This window comes from Tubulanus polymorphus, chromosome 6, assembly GCF_964204645.1.
Source record: "Tubulanus polymorphus chromosome 6, tnTubPoly1.2, whole genome shotgun sequence".
NCBI lineage: Eukaryota > Metazoa > Nemertea > Palaeonemertea > Tubulaniformes > Tubulanidae > Tubulanus > Tubulanus polymorphus.
This window is the reverse complement of record NC_134030.1, coordinates 6,824,437-6,843,562: the sequence shown is the minus strand read 5'-3', so window position 1 is coordinate 6,843,562 and position 19,126 is coordinate 6,824,437. Positions and strand designations below refer to the sequence as shown.

General features: G+C 37.8%; 2 protein-coding genes across 3 annotated transcripts; both read left to right on the top strand.

The window, feature by feature from the left end:
* The first annotated feature begins 462 nt into the window (after positions 1 to 462).
* Positions 463 to 13,233, top strand: LOC141907902 (aspartate aminotransferase-like). Of its 2 annotated transcripts, none has more exons than XM_074797656.1 (13): positions 463 to 577; positions 1,691 to 2,012; positions 4,316 to 4,450; positions 6,312 to 6,439; positions 7,170 to 7,233; positions 8,637 to 8,676; positions 9,177 to 9,267; positions 9,682 to 9,747; positions 10,114 to 10,227; positions 10,922 to 11,004; positions 11,186 to 11,339; positions 11,614 to 11,790; positions 11,875 to 13,233. In XM_074797656.1, exons 2-13 carry the CDS (start codon positions 1,718 to 1,720, stop codon positions 11,905 to 11,907), a joined length of 1,380 nt encoding a protein of 459 aa, XP_074653757.1. In that variant the 5' UTR covers positions 463 to 577; positions 1,691 to 1,717; the 3' UTR covers positions 11,908 to 13,233. The 2 variants fall into 2 exon arrangements, with proteins under 2 accessions (XP_074653757.1, XP_074653756.1); XM_074797655.1 differs by lacking the exon at positions 6,312 to 6,439 and adding an exon at positions 5,248 to 5,375.
* A 2,254-nt stretch (positions 13,234 to 15,487) lies between these two features.
* On the top strand, positions 15,488 to 19,036 carry LOC141907903 (tubulin-specific chaperone cofactor E-like protein). The gene is made up of 6 exons (XM_074797657.1): positions 15,488 to 15,666; positions 16,213 to 16,361; positions 16,584 to 16,765; positions 17,094 to 17,469; positions 17,753 to 17,904; positions 18,205 to 19,036. Exons 1-6 carry the CDS (start codon positions 15,555 to 15,557, stop codon positions 18,524 to 18,526), a joined length of 1,293 nt encoding a protein of 430 aa, XP_074653758.1. The 5' UTR covers positions 15,488 to 15,554; the 3' UTR covers positions 18,527 to 19,036.
* The last annotated feature ends 90 nt before the right edge of the window (positions 19,037 to 19,126 follow it).

Here is a 19,126-nt window from a genome sequence, read left to right as displayed (position 1 = left end):
CATGTGGGAGACATTGGCAAAACGATAAAAAACAACAACCTCGGTGGTATTAACGAGAGAAAAGAAAGGTCAATCACCATACGCGAGCGAGCGAGGTATTGGGTTAATTAACCTTTAGAAAGGACTCAAAAAGTCTTCCCAGGTATTCGTGCCAAATCAAAAATAATCGGACGTTTGGCGAACTTTGGAGCGAACGTGAATAAAAGCTATCAGTGCATTATTTATGGCCCCAATTTCTGCCGTAGAGTTGTACCCAAACGTCTGTACTAATACATATATATAGGATTAGGGATGTGGTTGAATTTCAAGATTAACTTTGACGCTTATCACGCATATTGATACGTATAGACACCGATTCATATCATGTCCTACAATAAACCGATTTATAGATCGATTAAACTGAAGTGTGTAGTGGCAAGATGACAAGAATGAGAACTCGACATAACCACTTGTGAATTGGAGATCTATTCGGCGGTTTCCACACTCTCTCGTTTGTGCTATCGGCGAGACAAAAATCAAATCATTTACAGCTGTTTAGTTCTCTCGACATCGTCATAACACGACTTAACTGATCCCGGTAAGGATAATTCGTAACACTGAATTAACTTCTATGGATAGGGTGGAGTCAGTACGTACGTACTGCAAATTCGAAATAAACGTTTTTTTAATCATGAAAAATTGTAATGATAGCATTTTATTCTCCCTAAAACGCGTCGGGGAGATAATATTCTTTTCCTTTTTTATGCGATCATGCATGTTGTATGCCGGACGGACGAAGCCAGGGCGACGTCGGCTCCAAAAACCACCGGGCTGACATCACACGGGAACGATTTGGCCCGGTTCAGGCCCGAGTCAAATTTGGCCCGTGCCTAATTAGAGAGCGCGTTCACACGTAAACCACTCATTCGATACTGAACAACGATTGAACAAAACGAAGTGATTCACTTCTGGAACCAGCAATCTACACGCAATGATTTGACTCGTGCTAGAATGTTGTTCGGGCCTGGTCCGACGTTTTTTGATTGGGCCAAATTTGGCCTGGGTCAAAAATAGGTACAAATGTCGATCAATTTGTTACCTGTGGCATTCAGATCATCAGTTCAGTTCATGATATTGATACATCATAAAATGAGGCTACTTAATTCACGGACATGTCTGTTTGCTATCTATAGTTCTGTTACCCGGGGCCTCCACGGGCATTTCATATCTTCAATAGGTGATCGAACGACCAAGTCTCCACAGACACAGGTCAAGTCCCCGCAATCCCGTATGGTATACGGGTATTGGAGATCACATGCCACATTTTTATGCGGGTTCTTTACAATATAATAACGTGCAATGAATCGAAAAAGAGGAAGTTGATGATGAAATAAATTACTATTACTATTACTAAGTTCTACTAAGCAAAGTTATCATCAGGTCCTAGCATAATTTCTCACAAATACATTCATGCAACCGTCAAATTCGAATACAAGTATAAACGTCATTACTAATTATTCGTGAGTGTCGCGTTAGTTGCGCGCGTAGAGCGATACAAATCAAGTCATCGCGTTGCTGTGCTATTCGTAGGCAAACTTTCCACTCGCACCAGATCTGTTGGCATTAGTGTAATCCCTGTAATTCTTTACTTACACAACATTGCAAAATACAGTAAAACAGGATTTATTTGAATCTATTCATGCTATTTCAGAAATAATAGCAGTTCGTTGTATTCGCTATGTCGTATTCTTATTCGTCTGCATATGATGCCGTAACTAACGGAATTGAAAATGGAAAACACGAGGTCGAAAAAAACGCCAGAATATCGGCAAAACAATCGCTTATATCGTCGCACCTGCAGAATTACAGTCCGGCATCGAACCTGGCGTTCAACCAACGAATTAAGAAAATGATGGCGTCAGGTGAAACGGTGTACCATTTCGGGTTTGGTCAGTCACCGTTTCCAGTTATCGAATGCGCGGTAAAAGCGCTGCAAGAATCGGCACACGAGAAAGACTATCTTCCCGTACAAGGTAAAGCTTTTTCCTATATATCATAACTATATACTGCACTTCTACAATCGTATACATTTCTGCAATGGATGTTGTTATATTTTTGTTCCTTTTTCCGTGAATGATTTCCCCGGTGACTTATAAACTCGACGCCGTTAATTACATAAAACGTCACTATGTATGTATGCACATCAGTATTCTACGCTAAGTAACATTTACCATGAGGAGGGGTCGTTCATTATGCATAGAATCTTATTTACGCTGATAAATGCATATGTTTTTCAATATCAATTTTCCCTGTCCAGATATTGGCTATTGGCTGCTGGCTGTGAAACATGTATTTAGGTAGAATGTCGTATCGGGTCTATATAATATTCGACTAACGCGAGAAGATACTTCGAATCATTCTTTTAGATGCCAACGCAGAATTTACGGAGCATTGCCCAACACAATGTATGGATATGAATGAGAAATCATTGTATCCGCATTTTATTCCTTATAGCACCAGCTTCTTCATTCTTCATTAAGGCCTTGGGGTCATCCACGTGTTGGCGTCATCATTGAATTAGTAACACAATACATATCAATATAATATTCATTATCAACATTTGTATATGTATATACGGTACGAAGAATTAGACGCATGGCAAATGTTACATATGAAAGTATCGTGCCGTGCCGTGGTATAAACTTTGAATTTTCCTTATGGCGTTTGAAACCTTTTTAGCATTTATCAAAAGGCAAACATTAATGTCATCTCGTGAAATGTGTCGTTTGATTTGTGTACTTGTTGCCATTGAAATGTTAAACTTAACTTTGACCCTATACAAAATTACACTTGATTCCTCGTGGTACATAGCATTATTTCAATTCTGATGATTTACAACATTAAAAAACCTGTTGTGACACAATGTCGCAGATATCATTTGATGGTGAAATATGTCAAACTGTTGTCAATCACATGATCCAATCAAGGCATCTTCCGCGCATCTTCCGAATGCAGTAGAAGGTTTAATGTCAGAAGCAAATACCAAGCAGAAAAAGAGAAGGTAAGAAAAAAGGATTCAATCTGATGGTGAAATAAGCCATGTTGTATAGGGTGACACCGGTGTCACACCGGGTCATGAATGCTGGTTATAAAAAATTATCATACTTTAATAACCCCTATTAAAATATAATACTTAACAATGCGAATTTTCGTAATATTCTGTTTAATCTACATCGGTATGAAGTTAGTTATATCTTTACAGCAACATAAATAAATCCTCACACCCGTGTGTTTTTTTTTTCAGTTCACCAGGTCGAGAGGTTCTGGAAAGTTGGAGCTGTTTACCCGAAAATAGTTATGTTTATAACGTCCAAAAAAACTAATCACTGTCACTAAAATATAGAACTATAACTGTAATTGATTGAGAATTTCTTGTAAAGAAGTCGTATACAGATCAGAACATATCATTTTATTAATCTATGGCGAATACTGTTCCATAAGACGAATGCTCAGTACACGTGACCTGAACAATGAAAGTCTTGTGAACTTGTCATATGGTACTCTGTATCAGGTGTCTGTCAAATGTCAGGTAAAAAGTATTTATTGGGAAAAACCCGTTTTCCGCCGGTCACCGAGAATGTGATGGCTTAAAATTAATTCCAGTTATACTGCTCTCTTCAATATGTTAATAATATCATATTTTTATAAAATTTATGTCTTCAAAATGTGTTTTCTTTTTGTATTTCCGAGGCCCCAGTGCACATAGGATATTGATTACTTTTCATTGATGAAAAATATGTGTCTTGGTTTCAGAGGGTTGAAATTATGCAAAATGCGATTATGATTTAGATCACATTCTAAAAAGGTGTACAGCCTGTTTGAGCTCGTGTCAGACACATTCAAAAAGGCCCTCTCGCTTCGTAGAACAACTACTTTGCCATTGATGCGTGTATGCTAGATTAATTACGATATTAGTTTAGGATAACAGCCAAACACGTGCTAATATTTGATTCTTACCTAAAACAATCAATAGTACATGTATAAAATGATACTTTTTATACTTTAACATTTGGTAAGAAGAAAGTTCATTCAACTTATCATATTACATGTACGTGTACGTATCGACATATTTCATCGGTTCGGCTTCGTCAGGCTCTTACGTAGGTGTTTCGAGAATGTAAAGTTCTTCCGCTAAAGCATATTTTCAAGATTCACGTTTTTAGAAATATCACTTGATAGTGTGATTTAGTTTGCTCATATAGAGAAATGTTTTTGCGCAGAACACTCTGGTGCTATATAATGATATTCATGGAAATATCATCAACTTCTATTTCAGGAATTCCTGAACTGAGACAGACGATTTGTGATTTTCACTCACGATTTGACGGCACCAGCCTCAAACAAGAAAATGTCATAGTAGGACCGGGATCCAAGGAGCTCATATATTTGCTGATGCTTGTTTTCAATGGAGGTATGCATTTGAATCTTCGAAATGAGAGACACCTTTGAAACAATTCTCGAAATGGTACAGAGAAGTCTATCTTGTGATCAGCGTCATTTTTACATCGCTTGTCGAAACTCTGGTTTCGCAGTGCATCATTTCAATAATTCAATTTGAACGCCGAACTTCAAACTCAGGTGCAGGTACGATTGATTAGTGTTAAAGCCGTTGCCGTCTGTGCAAATGTTAATTACTGCTTGGCGTCGACAAATTTTCCCCCAACACATACAAAATTGACATGCCGAACAAACTGTATGAGTTTGTCTCCGTCATAGCTCGATAGCGGTACTAAAAACATCGATATCCATCAGCAAAAAAGTATTACTGAATCTTGTATTCCACCTTTTTCCGAATTTTTGAAAATATGATAACGTGGAAAATAGAAATCCATTCGTTATCTATAAGATGTTGTTTTGGCTGCCGGCATCGTTGGATCCTAAACTTGGTGTCGGGGTGAACACGTGTTAATTGACTGCATGTATCTATCAGAACCAAAAAATTGTTATCAATGAATTTTCAAAACTCGGAGGGTCAGCTTCTCCTTACTATAAGTAACTGATACGTATAAATATAGATGATAATTTGCTAAAAAAACAATACATTTTAACCAGCTGCTATTCGTCTGATGCTTGAATACAATACTTAAACCGATAAGATGCAAATTAGGAAGAAACTGTCATTCATAATATGACATCATCACGCATAATAAACTAAATATTAAAAAGGTAATTATCATTTATGACAGAATTTATGAATTTATTTGACAGATATTCTGGTAGTTTCACCAACATGGACAACTTACCGGCCACAAAGCCACCTTTCTAGACATCGGTCATTCGTTATTAACACTTCCCTCGATGGCCAATGGAAAATCTCTTCCAGCGCCATCGAGAAGGTGAGATCGCCCTTGCACCATCGCCTGCATTTAATCACAAATCTTTTTGTATATATATTATCTAATTGATTCGCTTTCTTTTATCCGTCATGCTACTTACTAATAACGAAATCAATATTGGCGCTATAATTCATCTATTGATATAATCAGACCTTACTCGATTTTTTGAAATAATCAGAACTGACCATGAGCGGGAGTGGGAAGACTGTTGCACTTCAAATTCACGGGCATTAATTTCAAAATAAGCAAGAGGCATATCAAATTTAGCATATCAATTTCAACGGTATATTCCTACTAGTGATAACAGTTGATCAGATAATTGGCCTCGATGCATGTTTCCGCCAATATTTAGATCATAACAATTTACCTTTCCGATACAACATATTTTAGATAATGGAAGAAAAGCCACACTCAGACGTGGTGAACAGATAGTACGTTTAAAACCCATTATGTACAGAGTTTAAAAGAGTGAAATCGAATCTTAATTATCAAGAATTACAATCAAAATGCACGGCGTTTCGGACTCCATCTCTAGAGACTTTCGTCAAGTGTGGGCGTTGTAGATTACATCATCGCACCTGACGATGGTCTCTAGAGAGAGGATCTGAAACGTCGTGTATTTTGATTTAATTCTTGAAAAATAAATTTAGATTTTAATCTTTTATGTTATGTATATAGTGGGTTTTAAACCTAATATCATAGACAAGCCCCGACAGCTTTATACAACAATATGCACATGTATATTGCTTATATAGAAAATAGTGGCAATTCAAAACGAGAATTTTCGAGGTTGTTTGCCGCCTTTAAATCCAATGATTGCTATTTCGCAAGCTATATCTCTGCCCTTTACCTTTTTGCGGTATAGAATTTAGCTAATTCAGCTTATTTCAAACACCCACCCAAGTCGTACATCGTGATTTACTCTGTTGCTTACAGATATATTGCTGGCCTCCCCTAGTTGGTTAATCTACAACGCCCAGGTTCGTTACAATAGAAGACATTTAGTTACCATCCCCACTAGACAACAGGATGATTGGCGAGTAACACCGCTTGGGCTGCAGCAGGTAATTAAAATCGTAGCAAGAATGACGTAATTCAAGATGATTCTTTAATTAAAATAAGAATGAAATTTCATCAAGATTTTACGACATCTTTGACAAATTCCACCAGAAAATAACGCTTGCTCGACATGCCTTAAATCATAAGTTGTATCGCTTCGCGTTCCATTTGTTTCCTGTTTACTGAATGGTTCATTGCTGTGCGAAACTTTTCGAGACGTGTTTCTTCAACGCGTCATCCTTATTATATGTAAGTCAAATTAGGCAAGAAAAGTTCATTCATAATTCATTACAACGGATTATTCAATTCAGTTTCATTCGAAAACATCATCAATTATAGAAACGTGTAAATCAATACATGAACGAGGATTTGATTATGTACATGAATGATATTAACAAGTAATTTTGGTGAAATTTTGGACCAGCCTTGTTTCTGGAAGAAATTGACACTTTTATCAAGTCCACAATGGTTATCCTGTATAAAGGGTATACTTGAATGTGTTGGATGGCACTTATTAATTTGTAAATGTGCTAAAATCTGCGTCCGTAAGAAGAAATAGCCATATTTCTATTACTTGTATTACATGTATATAGTTGCCAACTGTGTTGCTCTCGACTTTCGTGTTAATGCTGCAATTTCAATATGTTCTACTTTGTTCCGTGCAAAATTCATGTCGATGGACATACTGTATATATTCTATTCGAATCGTTTTTTTTTTCAATTTTCATTTTTTAGGTGTTCGAGCAAAATGATTGTCATCCGAACAGACTTCTCATTCTCTGTAATCCCTGCAATCCATGTGAGTGAATATTTTGTACAAAAAATCACAGAAATTGTAAAATCTATATCATAGGGGTAGTCTATCAAATATATATTATAGGGGTAGTGATATCATTAGAGCGCGTGTAGAAGATGTCACTGAACATACCCCAATAGTCATATCGAATGAACCTTTGGCGTTTTGACCTATGCAATTGGCCCAGAAATTACGCCAATTATATCTGATTTGAAACTATATGACCGAAGTGTTTATGACAGCGATTCGTCCATATTTCTGTTATGATATTTACGGCCTACGACATTCGTCTGTTGACACAGCGCGAAGATCGTGACTTGAAGCCATGCGGCTGCTGTCGAATCGGTATGATGGATAAATACAGATAAATTAGTGAAAACGTCCGCGGGCGGCTATTTTTGAGAATGCTTTCACCTGTCGCTGATGCGAGGTATGCGTGAGTTACAACGAAATTGACCGATTGCTCATGCGTCACGAATCATTCTCTGCCACATCGGCGCAGTGTGCACGCGATAGAACAACTGAAATATTCATGATTATTTCATCACAACACAATCGACTCAATATAACGTAATTTATAATTACAACTACTGACTGGCCTGTTGGGGCGGATGGAAAATCTCGTAAAATCGTGCCGTAGCATTCACGAACGAGATTCTATTCAACCTACGTCACCGATATTCATAAAATTAACAACAACCTGACTCTCGAGTGACAGTTCTCGTTTATGAGACGTCACAACTATAGGTGTCTGTCAAAGAACTTGTTTTATTCAATGTTCGATGAGTTCTATAAATTAAGTTCGGCTTGAAACGCGGGCTATCATAAACGATATTGTCGTTAGTGCGGGGTACTCGGGGGAAAATGCCGGAAGCATCATGCGCAATTCCTCATTGACGAGATTGAAAAAGTGTCGTCATTTCGAGTTCAGATACGTGGAAAATTCTGAGGGGAATCCAGCAGTTTCTTCATTTTGTCGATGAATAAAACATAAATGACTGTCAGCGCAATGTGTTTATTTCCCTCGTGTCTATTCGATATAGTCCCGCGTGAAAGATGGTTCATTCGTTTAAACTCTTTCCACGTGCTCTCGTCTGATACATCGTTATACCGCACTAACAACTCTATATATGGGATATGAAATAGTATTCAAGTGAAAAAAAAGCTATAATCGTTTTGTCTTGTTTTAAGTCTTATTTGCTATCATGTGTACCCAATGAATCACACCAGGCACCACTGATTCGATACGATTCCGTCGGAAGATAGACCTCACACAAAATTTATTCATGCTATACCCATATTCACGGAATATACAATTGATATATTTGAGGACGCCCTACCTACTTGTGACTCGTTTGAAGCGATACTTTTTAATGTTTATGACTTCCAATGCTATCATTTTTCAGCTGGTACAGCATACTCCGCCGACGAGCTTCGAGAACTAGCGTAAGTGGCTACCTTGTTGCAGTGGTGAACAAGGCAGATTGCAATCATGTTTCTGCATATTAGTGTGTTGAATACCGAATGGAGAACGATAGTCATAAAACATTCAATTAACTCGTAAAACATCGGTTTCTGGTTTAGCTATGATGGGCAACGCGCTAGCCGACTTAGTTAATAATTTTCCCAAATGTTAGACTAAATTAAGAGTTCCTACGGATTCGCGTGCTATGTTGGTATATCGGTGTCATGTCACGAAATTCTTGTTAAAAGAAGAATACACTTGCGTCTGTTTCTGTTCGTGACTAATGTAAAAAGAATATGATAAGATATAATCATTTGCTAAACAGGCTATCATTTTCCCACGGTTAAAATACCTCACAAATTGAAATCTGAATCTGAAATTGAACTGAATCTGAATCGCAATCTGAAATTTCTTACGCATTTAAGTATTTATTCATTTTAAATGCAATTAATTTTGTAAAAATTAATCGTATTGTTTTTAGCGACTGTTTCCGCAAAAATAATATCTACGTCATAGCAGATGAGATTTATGGGTTTATGAACTACGATGGCACTCATGAATCTCTAGTGAAGGTAAGATACGGTGTATCAGACCTTGGGAGAATCATCCGAATATTCAATATCAAACATACTCGAGTATAGAATAGATAACTAAAAGAAACAGCCATACTTAAATTTTGCAAAATCAAATCCTTCATGTAAGTTTGTTTTCTGGAACAATTCAATTCGAGTACAAGTTTAAGCTGCATGTCGAATAATGATTAGGTGAACTTCCAAAGATAAAGTGTATAAAATAATAGATTAAAATGCTCTCATTGTCCATCCATGATACGGAATTTTAAGATTTAGGCTATCGCTGATGAAAAACATGGTTAAAGCTATCAATGTTTTCTATATGCAATGGTATTACGTGATTGCTTTCACAAAAGATGTGAAAAATTAATATTTCAAGAGAGATTTAAAAACAACTTGCCTCTTCATTTACAGTATTACCCTGAGGGCAGTATTCTTAGTTCATCATTGTCAAAATGGGCAGGCGCAGGAGGTTGGCGGGTAAGTTGGCACGGGTGCGGTCCTGGCCCTGACATATATGTGAATTTATGAATATACATTTACAGCCGATATGACTACAACTACCTTTGATATTTCATGAAACAAATCGGCTGCAAAGCAGGATAAATAAATTAGACAGTCTCTATTTACAAACTTATATATGTATTGTTGTAATATAACATTACGCTCGCCTCGCTGGTGCTTGTTTCCGTCCTTAATATACTGTCGACGTTCATTTTTGTTGTCGCTAAAACTGATTTGTCATTTATAACAATTTAGCATCGAAGAGAGGTGCTCCTGCATTTCCATGACTAATGGCGTATTCGATAAATGCGATAATAGGATAAATGTTTCTCCTCCATGTAGCTCGGCTATCACATTTTCCCCGATGAACTAAACGAGTTGAAAAATGCAGTGATCAGCGCTGGAACGCACACGTTTTCGTGTGCCCCCTCCCCGATGCAGTATGCCGCTCTGAAGGTACGTACAAAGTGGCTGCAGAATAATCAAAGAATAGATTATTCCGATGAATATTATTCCAATGTATATCGCAAAAAAGGCTTCAAGCAGCAGATCAATGGTTGAGAATGATCATGGAAGATAACCATTAACCACTTATCAATATTGTACCAATATTTACCGTGGCCTTTTCGCTATGCTATGACTCAATCAACTGGCTATAAATATATCTCTCAGCAGATTTGAAACTAAGTTATCATATGAGTCCCATGGTACATTTTCTCTTAAACTAGCTTCAGTTTATGTAATATGCAACTCGGACGAACTCGATAAGATATCGCACTTAATCTATTGATGACAGCAATATGAAATACGCGTTACCTCGAGGGATTTGAGATAAAGTTGCACTAATTTCACGATATTGACACCCGACTGGTGGGTAATTATTAGCTCTGTGTATTTCGAACATAGCGTCTATACAATGAAATTCACGATATGCCAAAACGAGTGCATAATAGATCAAAATAGTTCTCATCACTTGAAATTAGAGATCACATGCGTAATGACGAAAACGTTACTTCTTGATATCGCTGGATCGGTCTTTGATTTGTTGACAGATTACTCTGTGCATGGCGACGTATCAGTGATTCAAACATCTTCATCTTATGACGAATTTTAAAATTGACGGGTCTTCGATGTTTACATCGTTTTTTAGGTGATGAAAGATATTCCACAATGTGAGGAGTACATGAAACATACAACGAGAATTATGGCCGTCATTGCTGATTTTTGTTACAGGTAATAGTCGCGATATAGTCTGGGGCGGTGGATTTATCTTCATTTTGATCAGCGTTCAATATGGCGTGATTATTTTTCTATTCTTGGATAATTTCTGTATAAGCCGCAGAAAAAGTATAACCAATATCATTCACCATTATTCAATATCATTTCCAACCTCTTTTATGCCTATATTCCGCAGGGAACTAACATCCGTTGGTGTAAAAGTCGTGAAACCACGAGGTGGATTTTACATGTTACCTGATTTTGAGATTATCCGCCCGAACTTAACTCGACGTGGTATTTCTACCGGTAAAGAAATGTGCCAAGCAATACTTCGAGAATGCTCAGTTGCCGTAAGTTGTGGATTTTGCATCTTAATCTAATTAGACTTTATTTTTAAAGTTGAACAAAGCTGCCATCTATCCCGTGGTGACGGTAAGCTTAGTAAAAGTTTCCAACCTCGTGCCACAGGGACTAATCAAGTTTGATAATGGTAGTGGGTCCAATTACCAAAACCGTTATATCCCCAGATGCAGCCTATAGTCGTATAGTGCCCAGTACCCTGATTAGGACAATGTAACTGTATGGCACATCACAAAAACGGTTTATCTCTATCTGTTCGTATAGCTGATGGCTGGTGGTCCAGCATTCCTGCGGCCCAGCACTGAACTTACGGTTCGGTTATGTTTCGTGAACTTTGACGGGGCTCTAGCATTGAAAGCAAGTCGTGATATAGGATTGGATGTAAACCTAGATGATCAGTTTATTCAGACTTACTGCCAGGTTACCTATGACGGAATCAAGGTAATTTCACTTGATAGCAGTAATAGAAAATCACCAACTTCTTATTTTCGAATATTGATTGATTCTTTTTTTAATGCTTTACAGGCTCTAGTGAAATGGGTCGTCGAATGCAACTGACTGCCCGGTCTTCCCAGTGTTCAATCTGTCTCACATGCAATAACATCAAACGAAGCGTTCAAATAGTACATACGGCCAATATTTCTCTAAACTGAAACCCCTCCCGCCCCACAGCCATGCGAGGTTAACAGCGTTCAATTCTTTTACCCCCACCCCGTCCACATAAAAAACATAAAATCGTATTGCGCTATTTGAACGCTGTCAAAGACAATTGAAAAGTAACAGTCAAGAGATCACAATTCAATAATTCGTGATTTCCCCAACTGGCACAAATCACATTTAGAACCATGTAGACCGGGGAATAACCTCGACGTAGAGACCAGCAAAATATCATCGTAACATTTATTCTGTATGCAGTAGCAATTAATAATCAAAAGCTGTAACACATATACATTCCAAGACGCAGATCGTGCGAAATGATGTGACCGTGATCAAAATTTGATGTATATTGAGGTAGACTATTATAGTGTGGGTTACGCACATGGATAGAGGGGAAGTTTACTGGAATGATTAGTGGGTTAAAATAGTATTATCAGATTTTATTAAGTTTGTAAAATGGATGGGATATTTCCTTTTTTCATCATCAAAAGGTTTGGTCTTGTCAGTGTCTGTTTACGCTTGCGATTGCAATAAATCTGTTAGATGTCCAGACCTTTAGCGTTGTGTTGTTACTGCGTCGTTGCGTCTCATAACCAGATTAAAGTTCATTTTAGCAGGGACTATAAATAGAATCATTTTAGAGTCCACGCTAAAATGAATCGATTTAAGTAAACGTCATTCGAGTACGTGGCGCATATCCTCAATTGGTGTAATTAATGATAATATTGCATATTGATACACGTAAATGAGTATTGTTGATTATCGTGCATTTTCCATTTGAAATTCGGCGAGGTTTTGGTTAGGTGGTATTTTTGAATTTTGATTATGGACTTCATGATTCAGGGTCATCAGAATCGATAGTATTTACTTAAGAATATTTTAATAATTTATATCAAAGTGACATAAAGAAGAAAATATTTTTGTTTAACACTTACATTTTACTTAAGCGTAAATAAGTTGTAGATACATAGATCTCCATCTATTTGTTTGATTGTGATTTAGTTTGTTTGCCTGTTTGTTAAATGAACGAGGATTTCTTCTATTTTTTTCCAAATTTGTTTTCGTTCCCACGGCGTGCGTTGGCTAACATCAAATTCTGTACGATACAATGATTAAAGAACGGTTATTCAGGCATTATGTATATATTCATGTTATAGGTATGTTATAAAAACAATTGTACAGTCTAGTGGCAAAAACGAGTATAAATAATGTATAAATATTGTAATACTACTGTAATAAAGATGAAAATTGAAAAATTATGAACGGGTAAAAAAAACAATACGAACAAACGTTTTATCATGATATGAATTGATATCGATTCGAGCAGCGTCAGTCTTCATCAAGAGGATGTTGAGCATCCAAAACACCCGGTAAAAGGGTGATAAAAAGCCCAGTTGATCGTCGGCTCTTGAGGATTGACTTCCTGTGAACGTGCCAGTACATTTCCACGTATCATACTTTAAAATTTGGAACTCAATTGACCACACGGCGATCGAAATTACCTGCGGATCCGAGATGCGTCTGGTAAAACAACGCGAGATAGCTCCCAATTCGATTTCGTGAGCTTGAGCTTGCGGTTTCTGATTTCTCGGTATAGAATTGAAAGATTCGGAGAGTCCATTGTTTGATGTTCCTTCGATATAATGTAGATTAATATGAAAATTTCAACGATCACAATTACAACCATGATGATAAAAAACCTTCGTTTCTGCGACGGTCCATTCATCCACATGGACATTGTCAATTGGTTAGTTTTAGTATTCACTTGGAAAGCGCACTGAGTAGGCTACCGGCATCGGTTTCCTCAATTGACCACACGGCGATCGAATCCGATGGCTTTATTCAATGATTCCATCACCATAGAGATACGATTGTCAAGAATGCCCGTGGGAACCTCCAACACACGACAACGTACATAAAAACTACAAAGCAATGAAGAATTTATGTAAATTATCGTACCTGATCTCAAGGTCCAGCTGCACACTGAAAGATCGCTCCATCGGAACATCCCGCAAACATTCTTACTCATTTTAAAAGAGTTTGAGAATCAAATGATCCAGTCTGAACAAAATAAGACCAATCCTGAACCACCGACACGACGGAGATATTGCTTCCCTTACAGGAAATCGATTCTTCAGACATTTAAGCTGAATAAGTAGGCTGAATAATTTCATAGAACTTGTCAATTTTGACCTTACACGACCACATAGAGACATACCCGGGCATACATACCTGTTATTCCAGCGTCAACTATGCCTCCTCAGTACAGTGCCGGGTAGGCATGCCAGCGACTAATGGTTGCCGTTCCTGCAACTGCCATGGCTCCTGATATTGATTGTCAATAGCAACGCACGGCACACGAGAACCGTGATGATGCGCACCACGCGGAGAAAATTTAGAATTTATCTTGATGCAGGGATCGAAGAGGGACCGCTTTCTAGACATTAAACCTGGCCATACTGTAGACTATAAACTCTATGAAATACATTTATGAAAAATATCAAAAAGCGATGATATGAACTTAAGCATGTACACTACATTTCATATCCGAACTCCGGTCTTAAGAGAATCGCGTACGCTCACTTTACCGCTAAAAGCAATAGCGAATAGTTTGAATTCTGCAATCCATTCAAAGGTTAATCATTAAAGCCAATGTCATATAATTATTCAACAGTCGCGAAAAACTGATCCGATCTACTATTGTCCCCTATTGAAGGCTTTCCATTTAGGCTACCTGATCATTGCTCTCATTATCAACAATTCTTTAACCGTTAGTGCTGCCGCTAGATATATCGTAGACGGTTAATATGTGAACTAACTTATTATTCGCATGCCACAGTAGGAATATGGCGCGGTAAAGTTAGTTCATGTATTCACCGCTAATAACATTTCTAGCGGCAGCACTTAACGGTTACGGTCTGCCAGTCACTTTGCCGGTTATAGTGAAATTGTTTTATGAACCTAACTCAAAATTTCCTATATGTTCGATAAACAAAACCTCGACAACCAATCCCACAACTATACATATCTTTACTTCGATGTCGATTTCCGATTTCAAAATCAAACCCCCTGTTTCGTTCTGTACCGTACGGCTCAATCATAGATCGAGACGGAAAGATCTGACCACTGGCTGGACCCAATGCCTATTTGCTTACAATTTCCTGTTTAATAATGTGTGATATTTTCTTTCGTTTGCCGTGGATCATTTTTTGCAATGAATCAATCGTGTAAGAACTTATCACGGCGCCGGGTGCTGGCCAGGGGGCCGCGCGAGAAGCCTTTACTTAAGCCTCCCATTAGATCCCTGCGAATCCGTTTGTACGTCTAAATTCTTTTTAGCGCGCCATCATTTCATTTTAGACAATTCAGTACATATTCGTATATTTATGGATTCGAACCCAACGTGTGATGCCAGAATTCAAACATAATGACGTCACGAGTTCTGGGGAGCTTTGTTAAGCACTTCCGGGTTTATGTCAAACTCGTAAATAGAAAACTGACTCACTCCAAAACGCCACACTAGTATGTAAACACCAAAGAGAAGAAAGATGACTTCGACTTTGGTGAAGGAAATACATGATAAATATGCAGACGACGCTGCAGACCAATCTATCGATGTTTCGTGGAAGATTTTAGCTCCAAAGAAACCCGTTGCAGCAGGTAACAACATCTACTCCAGACAGAACTACCGTAACTGTGTGTCCACAGCAGTAGTGTCTGTCATAGTTAGTAACCTACTCGTTGGTGGTAAGCTTTTTATAATCGGATGGGCTTATACCAACCGATTATAAAATGGTATGTGGTTTGTGAAAATATCCGATCGTGAAACTAAACCAGTCAGGTTACTGACTATCAGTGAGTGAGAATATTTTGATAGTTCTAAGCTAAGTCTAGTACCTAGCCGCAGTTCCTGAGGGGAACCCGTAAAAATGACTGGTATTCAGACTATGCAAAGCTTTAAGTGCCTGGTTAGTGACCATCTTACTCAATTTTGTATTTCACAAGGGCTCATTAGGTATTCAGATGCCTTACACTTACATCCTCTCAAAAATATGTTCAACCTTTTATGATACCTTTAGATTTCCCTATTCAAAGCTGATGTCTTCCTAATAGACCTCTGGTTGGAATCCCTGTCGAGGGAGGGTGTTTCTTAACATCATATCGGAATACCATGTAATTACAATAAAACTTTCAATTCTTTCCTAGGTTCAGGAAATTTAAGATTGCCACCGCTTGTGTCTCTAGCGAGTCGTCGTATCAAATCAGCTGCAGAAAACCTTGAAGACTTGCGGAAATTTAGTCAATCAATCACTGAACTTGATCTCTCAAACAATGAGATCAGCAGCTGGGAAGAGGTACCGTTACAACAGAATAGGCTACACGAAAAATACTTATATTACACCACCGCAATAAAACTAGAAAACTAGCACGAATTAGCTAATTTAGTATCTAGCCATTATTTCCAAACAATGGGTTCGTAGGGGAATTCGAGATTGTCTGGTATTCAGACTTAGTCACAGGGTTCATTCTGTGAAAAAAACCAGAGCTCGACTGGTAAATCATTGATTTGTTTGCAGGTGATGAAAATCCTAGAATGTCTAACATCGCTTAAACATTTGAATTTGAGTTTCAACCCACTGAGCAGCGTTTTGAATGCAGATCACTGCAAGCACCCATATCCTCAACTTACTCATCTTGTTCTTAATGGTTGCCAAGCATCATGGGACACTTTGTTCATAGTTTTGGACACATTGCCGAAGTAAGTTGTCAAATTATAAAGCTATGTAGTGCTATATCAGAAAATAAATTATCATTACAATGTATCATTGATATACAATTACTGCACATCAAAGCTGAAATGTACAATTTGAAGCGTATACTCCTTTAGTACACCGACCAGTGCAAAGTCATCAGGAATCTACTATTTCCTAATTGGAAATTGCACCAGTTTTCATATCGATTTCCTGAAGCCAAGATGCATAAGTTTCGAATGGTACCCAATTTATCCATTGTGTCTCTGTTGAATGGAACTCAATTTCTAGAGGACTTTTTCATTTACTTTGTTGCCTGTCTATTTATTTTTCCAGGCTAAAAGAACTGCATTTGAGTTTGAACAGTTATGATTGCGTGAAATTGCCAATGACTCAAACAAATAATGATGCAAAGACATTCCGTACATATGATACTGTAGAAACCCTGCATATGAACAAAACTGACATCACCAAATGGTGTGAAATCGGCAAACTAGGCAATATGTTCCCAAAGCTTCAGAATTTAGTCGTAACCGAGAACAAACTGGAAGATTTTTCGATTGATGAGTTGGGAACGAATGCTGATACATTTCCTAATTTGAAAACACTTTCGGTCAGTAACACGCTAGTATCGAACTGGGAAGCCGTGCAGGAATTAGCATCATTCCCAAATCTAACGGAAATTAGACTGCAAGGAATTCCACTGCTTCAGGTATACTGGTAGTAAAATGGAACCTCGTTACAGCAAACTTCAGAGGACCACAAAATCTGTTCGTCATAACCGATAGTTTTGTTATATCCAATTTGAATTTATCAAAACGTAAAACATTTTTAGCTGGGGCGAAATTCTAGGTTTCTAATTATCCATAAATCATTATTACCGAGGTTGTCGTAACGAGGTTCCACGGTATATGTCTACTTGCTCTAGCAGTCTCACTGTATCTAACTGATTATATTGATAAATCGTACGTAGTGGACCCGGGTAATCATTTCAGGATTACAACGAAAAACAACGGCGCATGTTTGTCCTAGCTCGACTTCCAGCCATCACCCGACTAAACGGAAGTAGCGTTAAAGATTTAGAACGCGAAGATGCAGAACGGGCTTTTCTTAGACACTATATGAATAAAGCTGAAAAGCCAGCAAGGTAAAGATTTTGCAGAATGAATCGGGGGCCAGGGGGTTCACAAACCGGTATGCAACGCATGCTCCAAAATTGTCAGATATTTCCAAATCATTGCTTTTTGGTGTTTTCATTTACGCAACTCGTATCAACACGGAACAAACGCAGCCAAACCACTCCTCATGACGCTTTAATTCGATTTGCAAGATGCCACTTGTGACAGTAGGATTCATCGATAGATCAAAAAACAAAATGGCGGCTTTTTCGATCGCAGAGAATTCAGGTCTGAGATGACGTTTTAATTCCTCTTTATTTTCGAATCAGATTCGACGAATTAGAAATGAAACACGGCAAATTAAACGCTCTGGTTGAAGTGGATTTAAGTTCGCATAAACAGACGACTGTTCAAATCAAATTCGAAAACAAGGTGAAAGTGTTCAGGGTCGATTTGAACTGGACTCTGTCCGAATTTAAGGAACGATTAAAAGGATTCACGGACTTACCGCCGAGAAAATTCACCGTCAGTCATTTCAGCGGTGATGCACCTATATATTTACATATGGATCATGCTACTGGTCGTTCTCGTAGGTTGCATTCCTACAGAGTTGATGACGGGGATATATTTGTGCTGACGCGAAAGGCATAACTGTGATACATGCATTTTTTAATTTCGTCCATGACCCGTGTGTTGTTATTGCTGGTTCCACAGAGGATTTAATACAATAGAATCTTGTTACAATACATATAGGGGACTAATAAATCTTTGTTGTTGTAACTGATAATTTGTAACATCTATTTGTATGAGTTGCAGGGGAACCTCATTACAACGAACTTAACCATAATTGTACCAGAAAATCTGTTCATTATAACCCACAGTAAGAAATTAATTCAATCATCGGGATAGAATTCTACATTTGTTACATCCGATGAATCGTATCCAAGTTCGTTATAACGAAGTTCCACTGTTATTTTAAATAACGTAATTACTTGTTACTGTGATACATATTTTGTTAAATTCCGTCCATGACCATGTGATGTAATTACTGGTTCACCGGAGATTTTGATACACTCTGTCCGTTGTAACTGATAATTTGTAACATCATCTTTTTATCATGTGCATTTCCAATAAAAAATGAATCTTACATAGTGTCTGCCACATTCTTGAAGTTTTCTTATGAAATTGAACTAGGACCATTATGGCGATTGGCAGAACATACGTATAGTAGTCAGAAAAATCTCAGGATCC

What these genes read in the sequence shown, in the direction of transcription:
- LOC141907902 (XM_074797656.1), top strand. Translation starts at nt 1,718, where the DNA reads ATGTCGTATTCTTATTCGTCTGCATATGATGCCGTAACTAACGGAATT. An exon ending in CTGTAATCCCTGCAATCCAT is followed by an intron (nt 7,234 to 8,636) that starts GTGAGTGAATAT and finishes ATCATTTTTCAG; the next exon opens with CTGGTACAGCATACTCCGCC. An exon ending in TTACCTATGACGGAATCAAG is followed by an intron (nt 11,791 to 11,874) that starts GTAATTTCACTT and finishes AATGCTTTACAG; the next exon opens with GCTCTAGTGAAATGGGTCGT.
- LOC141907903 (XM_074797657.1), top strand. Translation starts at nt 15,555, where the DNA reads ATGACTTCGACTTTGGTGAAGGAAATACATGATAAATATGCAGACGAC. An exon ending in AAAGAAACCCGTTGCAGCAG is followed by an intron (nt 15,667 to 16,212) that starts GTAACAACATCT and finishes ATTCTTTCCTAG; the next exon opens with GTTCAGGAAATTTAAGATTG. An exon ending in AGATCAGCAGCTGGGAAGAG is followed by an intron (nt 16,362 to 16,583) that starts GTACCGTTACAA and finishes ATTTGTTTGCAG; the next exon opens with GTGATGAAAATCCTAGAATG.